This window comes from Henckelia pumila, chromosome 3 (genome assembly GCF_033568475.1).
Source record: "Henckelia pumila isolate YLH828 chromosome 3, ASM3356847v2, whole genome shotgun sequence".
Classification (NCBI taxonomy): Eukaryota; Viridiplantae; Streptophyta; class Magnoliopsida; order Lamiales; family Gesneriaceae; genus Henckelia; species Henckelia pumila.
The window spans coordinates 132,346,539-132,354,767 of record NC_133122.1 but is presented as its reverse complement, the minus strand read 5'-3'; the positions used below and the strand labels follow the sequence as shown (position 1 = coordinate 132,354,767).

Sequence of the window (8,229 nt, the reverse complement as noted above, 5' to 3'; positions counted from 1 at the left end):
GTAAAAGTAGAATCCACCTTATCAAGAATGGCTTGGCATCCTTTTTGGCAAACAAGTAGCGAATTGCTGCATGGTCAGTATAAACAACTACTTTAGTACCAATTAAATATGGACGAAATTTATCAAAAGTAAAAACTACTGTGCAGCATCCATGGTGCGACTGGCGTAATATATAGCTCTGAAAATCTTATCTCTCCTTTGGCCTAATACCGCGCCCATTGCATAGTCACTAGCATCGCACATAAGCTCAAAGGGCTCCTTCAAATCCAGCACAATCATGATGGGTGTTGTGGTCAATGTCGTCTTGATCTTTTCAAAGGCCTGCAAACAATCATCATCAAAAATGAATGTAGAATCTTTTTCAAGTAAATTACACAGGGGTTTTGTGATTTTAGAAAAATCCTTGATGAAACGCCGATAAAACCCTGCATGGCCTAAAAAACTTCTGATGCCCTTGATATTCTTTGGAGGTGGAAGCTTCTCAATTGCAACCACTTTGGCTCGATCCACCTCTAATCCATAGGATGACACTTTATGTCCAAGGACAATGCCCTCTTGAACCATGAAGTGACATTTTTTCCAGTTAAGAACTAAATTCTTTTCTTGGCACCTATGCAAAACAAGAGACAGATTATGCAAGCAATGATCAAAAGAGGAACCAAATACTGAAAAGTCATCCATAAACACTTTCATAACGTCCTCCACCATATCTGCAAAAATCACCATCATACACCGCTGAAAAGTTGCAGGTGCATTACACAGTCCAAACGGATCCTCCTGAAAGCAAACGTGCCATAGGGACACGTAAAAGTAGTCTTCTCCTGATCTTCCGGTGCTATAGCAATTTGATTATAGCCTGAATAACCATCTAAGAAACAGTAATAGCAATAACCAGCAAGTCTATCAAGCATTTGATCAATGAAAGGAAGTGGAAAATGATCCTTATGAGTAGCTTTGTTCAACTTCCTATAATCTATACATACTCGCCAGCCAGTTACTGTACGTGTGGAGATTAACTCATTATTCTCGTTTTTAACCATAGTAATCCCACCTTTCTTAGGCACCACTTAAACAGGAGATACCCAACTACTGTCAGAAATAGCATAAATCACTCCCGCATTCAATAGCTTTAGAACTTCTTTCTTAACTACCTCTTTCATGGCGGGATTCAACCGTCTCTGATGATCAACATAAGGAGTATACGACTCTTCCATCAAAATTTTATGCATGCAAATTATTGGACTAATACCCTTAATGTCAGAAATTGACCATCCTAAAGCGGTTTTAAAATTTCTCAGAACTCTCAGCAACTTATCTTTCTCTATAGCAGACAAATGAGCAGATATAATAACAGGACAAGTAGAATTTTCACCAAGGAATTCATAACATAGGTGCGCAGGCAATGCTTTCAGATCATGAGTTTCAGGGGATACCTCTGGTGCACTATTTTCCAATGTTTCAGATTCCTTAGAACTCACCATTTTTTCTTTCGGAGCGCTGTCTAGGAATACTTTTTGTTCATGTAACTCCCAATCCTCTTCCTTATCAACCACCTTGTCCGCCACCAAACATCGTTCGAGCGGATCAGTAATTCCTGCACATGAAAAAGAGTTATGAGAATCAATAATTTCAATGCTCTTACATGTACTTACCTCATTTGGGCCCCTCATGGTGTGATAAATATTAAAAATCACCGCTTCACCACCAACTCGAAGTGTGAGTTCTCCCTTGTGTACATCGATCAATGCGCGTGCAGTAGCTAGAAAAGGTCTCCCAAAAATCAAGGGAGTTTCTTCATCTTCATCCATGTCCAAAATCACGAAGTCTGCTGGAAATATGAACTTATCGACCTTTACCAAAACATCCTCCACAATACCCCATGGGTATGTGATACTCCGATCAGCCAGCTGTAATGTGATGGTGATCGCCCTGACTTCTCCAAGCTCCAAAGTCCTGTAAACAGAAAAAGGCATTAAATTTATACTGGCTCCTAAATCACATAAAGCTCTATTTACCTTAGAACCACCAATAAAACAAGGGATAGTAAAACTCCCTGGATCCTTCAGCTTTTTTGGCAACTTTTTCTGCAGGATTGCGCTACATTCTTCTGTCAAATTCACCACTTCGTTGTCTTGCAATCTCCTCTTCTTAGACATTACATCTTTGATTAATTTTGCATAATTAGGCATTTGTTCCAAGGCATCTGCAAATGAAATATTGATGTGTATCTTCTTGAAGATATCTAGATACTTGAAAAACTGCTCATCAAGTGCCTTCTTCTTAAACCGCTGTGGATAAGGAAGTTGTGGCTTGTACATCGGTTTAGATTCAGCTTCCTTCTTGGGCTCTTCAACCACAATTTCTTCAGTCACTGGTTCTTCACTTTCTTTGGCTTTGCTCTGCTCTTTCTCTTCTAACTTCTTCCCACTTCTCAACTCAACTTCTTTGCACTGCTCTTTTGGATTCACTTCAGTATTGCTGGGAAACTGTCCTCTATTTTGATCCTTCAAAGCATTTGCAAGCCGTCCAATCTGTGTCTCCATGGATTTCATCATAGCTCCCAAACTACACATGTGTGTCTCCATGCTGTCCATTCGAGTTTCAGTCCTCGACATCCGCTTGTTAGATTCAGTAACAAATGTAGACACCATATCTTCCAACGACGCTTTACCTTCCCCTTGATTTGTATTGAATCCCGGAGGGGGTTTCAACACATTCTTGTTGTTGGCATAAGAAAAGTTTTCATGGTTACGTAAACCAGGATGATAAGTATTAGGAGGAGGGTTACCTCGATAATTTCCATAGCCTCTGGGATTGATATATTGAGCTTCCTCATGTAAATAAGATTCTTCTATGGCAACTGATACACCTGCAGGTTCTGCGATATTCACCTTGTTCAGAGAAGCAACTTGTGTACTCAACGCAGATAATTGTGCAGTAATGGATGTAAGAGGATCCATACTGTACACTCCTTTCTTGACTCCCATACGTTCAGATGGTCATTGATAACTATTGATAGTCATCTGTTCCAGCATATCATAAGCTTGAATGGGGTCCTTGGCAAATATGGTACCTCCAACAGCAGAGTCCACAGACATTCTTGTAGGCGCATTCAGTCCATTGTAGAAAAACTCTATTTATTCCCAATCGGCAAAATTATTATTAGGACAACGTCTTAACAAATCTTTGTACCTTTCCCATGCCTCGTATAGCTGTTCTGAATCATGCTGTTGAAAGGTACTGATCTCAATCTTCAGCTGGGTTGCCTTGGATGGTGGAAAGAATTTCTCTAAGAATTTCACAGCCATGCCCTCCCAAGTTGTTATGCGTCCTAGTGGCAATGACTGCAGCCAACTCCGTGCCTTGTCCCTGAGAGAAAAAGGAAACAAACGTAAGCATATTGTATCCTTAAAAACACCATTTATTTTAACAGTATCAGTAATCTCTAGAAAGTGCGCAAGTGTAAGTGAGGATCAGCTTTGGCAGTTCCATTGAATTGGTTCTGCTGAACCATGTTGATTAAGGCCGGCTTCAACTCAAAGTTGTTGGCATTTATTGTCCCTCTAGCGATTTCAGAATAGTGAGCCTGGATCGTTGGCTTGAAATGATCTCTAATTGGCACCAAAGGCAATTCATTGACATCTTCTACAGCCATGTTTAATTGTTCTTCTCTCCTAGCTTTTCTCAAAGCTATTGCAGTTCATTCAATCTCTGGATCAAAGAGCAAAGAATTCGCACTTTGAGATCTTCGCATAAACTGCAATTAAGAACAATAACAATTTATTAGTACTTAAATCAAAATAAAGAAAACTCTAAATTAAAACTTCGACTAATTGGTAACAAGACTAAAAAATAATCAAAATTACTCCCCGGCAACGGCGCCAAAAACTTGTTGTGAAAATTTTCTCGCAAGCGTACGAGTGTCAAGTTTTAGTATAATGAAAGAGAGAGTGTCGATCCCACATGGAGTAAAATGAAAATATTCAATACTTGTAATTAAAATAGTCTTAATTTTATCTATAAAATCAAACTTCGAGAATTTTGCAGAATAAATAAAATAAATAATGAGAAATTATCAAGCTCACACACACATAAATTTCGAGGAATTATCAATCAGAGAAAAATAGTCCAGAGGTTTTGATTTCACTTGGTCTCGACAATATTCAATCCTAATTAATCTATTTTATGAATTTCCTTCGATTAATAACCAAGAACACTTAGATTATTCTATTCCCCTCTCCCGAGCAACAAATAAAGTGTATCAACTACAATTCGATTTCAATATCCCTATTAAAAATATAGATGTAGTGATATGTGTAAAATGATGTTCCTTAAAGGTTCTATTAAAGCTATATACTCTCCCGAGCTATATAAACAATTAATAGTGTAATTTCTATTGATCCTACTCAAAATCCCCTCTCCCGAGCAACGATTCTAAGTAAATATAACAACTCAATTTATGGCCAGTAAATTAAGAAGACATTCAATTCTAGAAACACAATTAATCTATAGAAATTCAATTTATTAAAATCAAAGATTCATGAATATGTATCAACCAAGCTACGTCAACCTCTAGACTAGAAAAGTTTAGTTCATGCTCGAATTCAATAAAAACAAAATAATGTTTAATATCTCAAGCATAATTCAACAATCAAAAGAAAATAAAAAGAAGAAACAAAGCCGTAGTCTTTCTTCCGTGTCCGGTCGAAAAGTCTTCGTCTTCGTTCCAAGCAATCTTCAATTCTTCAACTCCACAAACTCACAAAAGTGCTCTCTAGAATATTGTGTGTATTGGCGGCTGATAGATAGTTTTTTTGACTCAGAAAAATACCCTAAATATGACCTAACAATCGTCCAAAATAATACCAAAGATATCCCCAAAGTTTCCATAAACAGTCGGACTCTAATATTCCAAACAAACGACGGCGCGGGCGCGCAGAAAATAGGGCGGGCGTGCTCTCAATTCGCAAAACAAACTTTTGAACATTCTTCAACGGCACAGGCGCGTCTAGGGTCAGCGCGGGCGCGCCCTCAGCTCGACTTTTCTTCTTAGATTCTTCAATAACAGCGCAGGCGCGCCTAGGGATAGGGCGGGCGCCCCTTTAGCTCAAACTCAGCCTTTTTCTTCTCTTTTCCAACTCTTGAATTTCCTTGTAAACTTCCATCTTTTAAGCTTATTTCCACTTGAACACATCGAAGTCCATAACTTCCTACAAACACAAAAACAACAACAATTTCACGCAATATCTACCAATAAATTCCAAAAGTCAAGTAAAACCATATACAAATTAAGTGCACAAAATGCACTTACCACACAGTCACTCCATTCAACTCCCGATAATCAATACACAATCTTAGGCTCTCATCCTTCTTGTTCACAAAGAGAACCGGTGAGCCCCATGGAGAGAAACTAGGGCGTATAAAACCCTTATCTAGCAACTCTTGAATCTGCTTATTCAACTACTTCATTTCCGTAGGCGCAAACCTATATGGTGCCTTAGAAATTGGCGTGGTACCCGGGACCAAATCGATAGAGAACTCAATCTCCCTATCAGGCGGAATACCTGCAACGCCTTCCTAAAACACATCTCCAAAATCTCGGACTACATCCACATCTGTGATCACGGGTCCAACTGGCATTTTTGTCAAGGTCAAACTCGCCAAGAATGTCTCACATCCCCCCATCATAAGTTGTCTCGCCTGTAGAAAGGATATGACCTTGGCCTTCCTCCGACTCCTAGCTGCCTCAAACCAAAAAGGCACAACATCATCCGGTCTAACCAACACTGACCTCTGCTAAAAATCAATAACCACTGCATTCTTCACCATCCAGTCCATCCCAAGAATCAGATCAAACTCGGGCATGAGCAACACTATCAGGTCTGCATCCACCGTCTGACCCTGCAACTGAAGTTCAAGACTTATGACCAAGGTCTTGGTGGTCAGCTCTTCCCCTGACGGGATAATAACTGAGAATTCCACCGACAACTCCTCTTGCTGAATTCCCCACTTGTGCATAAACGCCTCAGAGATAAAAGAATGTGTAGCCCCCGAGTCTAATAAGCTTTGGTGGCTACACCAGCTGCTAAGATTCTTCCTGCAAAAACCACAGTTACAACGTAGGATTTGTGTTTCCTAACCACAAGCTAAAACTATGCTCATCCTAATGCAATCTGTAACGACCCACTGTATCAAGACGAGTCTTTTCAGCGTGCTTATGTCCTCACTCACACGCACCCTAGAAAACTTCCCAGGGGGTCACCCATCCTATAATTGCCCCAAGTCAAGCACGCTTAACTTTAGAGTTCTTATGTGATGAGCTCCCGAAAAGAAGATGCACCTTTTTGATATGAGAAGTACATATGAAATCTTTTTAAGCTCTCCTCAACTATGCAGTCCTATACCTACACAGTCTCAGAATCCCTCTCATTCCGGCAGAATCGGTTCATTCATGTCTCCCTCCGCCTAGAAGCCTTTCAGGAGCCGCTCATTGTCCGTGCAACCTCTTGGCACCGGCGATCACTCCCTGCCTCCTCAGCCCCGGGCGTCACATGCCCACCAGCTTCCGCTTGGTTCGTCCCCGAACCATACCGTACTAAGAGAGGTCGGCTCTGATACCATTTGTAACGACCCACTGTATCAAGACGGGTCTTTTCAGCGTGCTTATGTCCTCACTCACACGCACCCTGGAAAACTTTCCAGGGGGTCACTCATCCTATAATTGCCCCAAGTCAAGCACGCTTAACTTTAGAGTTTTTATGTGATGAGCTCCCGAAAAGAAGATGCACCTTCTTGATATGAGCAGTACATATGAAATCTTTTTAAGCTCTCCTCAACTATGCAGTCCTATACCTACACAGTCTCAGAATCCCTCTCATTCCGGCAGAATCGGTTCATTCATGTCTCCCTCCGCCTAAAAGCCTTTCAGGAGCCGCTCATTGTCCGTGAAACCTCTTGGCACCGGCGATCACTCCCTGCCTCCTCAGCCCCGGGCGTCACACAATCAGTTCCCATGATTCTAAGCATGCAACTAATAACCAACAAAATCATGCAATAACACACAAACCTTACGCAAGTTCCTCAAAAATCTCAAGAATATCTAGCACTTAGTACAACCAAATTCTCACTTAAAACAGTTTACCACATAAATCCACAAATAAATTTAAGGTATCAATTTAACTTAAAAGCTTAAAGCATTACCTGTGATCAGGGTGGTATCAGGGTTGGCCTCCTCGGCCTGCATCACGAAAACTCGTCCAGTCGTGGGCCTTCGGAACTCTGGACAATCTGCAACCACATGTCCTGGTTTTTTTCACTTGTAGCAAACTCCTGCTCTCATCAAGAACTTTCCAAAATGAGCCCTGTGGAAAATACCGCATACTTAACGGGTCTCTGGGCCTGATGCCCTTGAGGTCTGTGGGACTGATGCCTCTGAGGTCTGTGGGCCTGGTGCCCCTGCTGACGCGGTGGTCCATGGTACGGCCTCTTGCCCTGCTGCTGCTGCTAGCCATGAGCTGGGAATGACCTCTTACTCTGTGCCTCAGCGCTGATTTCCCTCAATGTCTGCTCAGACCTCAAAGCTCGCCTAAGCACAGAAGCATAGTCGGCTGGCTCCACATAAGTACATCCCGACGGATAGCGGGTCGTAGCCCCACAATGAAGTGCTGGAGCTTCTCTGCCTCATCATCTTCAATCAAGGGTACAAAGTGGCAGCCCCTCTCAAACATCACCACAAACTGAGCCACTGATAGATCTCCCTGTCGCAGGCTCATAAACTCCATCTTCAAACGGGCCCTCACATCCGCGGTAAAATACTTATCAAAGAAAAGTCTCTTGAACTCAGCCCAAGGTAGGGTAGCCAGATCCACAGTCTTCTCAACTCCCTCCCACCAGAGGGCAGCATCATCCTGGAGAAGAAAGACAACACAACGCACTCGATCTGGATCTTCCAACTGCATATAGTGAAATATCACCTCCAGCGAACAAATCCATCCTTCCGCTATGAGCGAATCAGTCGTGCCTACAAAGTCCTTTGGATTCATCTTCCTAAATTTCTCATAAACAGTTCCAAGTCCAGCCCTCGGATCATCCACATGTCGCTCAAGGATACGGGCTAAGCCAGCTAGCACCTGAGTCCCAACATCCATATGTGGTGGAGGTGGCGGTGGTGCCGACTCAAGATCACGCAAGCGACGAGGGGCCATCTGTACGCAAGTTCAAATTCCAACA

At 41.9% G+C, this 8,229-nt stretch overlaps 1 protein-coding gene across 1 annotated transcript; it reads right to left on the bottom strand.

Moving 5' to 3' along the window:
• Positions 1-5,796: 5,796 nt before the first annotated feature.
• On the bottom strand, positions 5,797-7,475 carry LOC140889513 (uncharacterized). The gene is made up of 4 exons (XM_073297229.1): positions 7,382-7,475; positions 7,201-7,287; positions 7,072-7,099; positions 5,797-6,097 (listed from the first exon to the last, which is right to left on the bottom strand). The coding sequence occupies exons 1-4, from the start codon at positions 7,473-7,475 to the stop codon at positions 5,797-5,799; spliced, it is 510 nt and encodes a 169-aa protein (XP_073153330.1).
• Between the last annotated feature and the right edge of the window lie 754 nt (positions 7,476-8,229).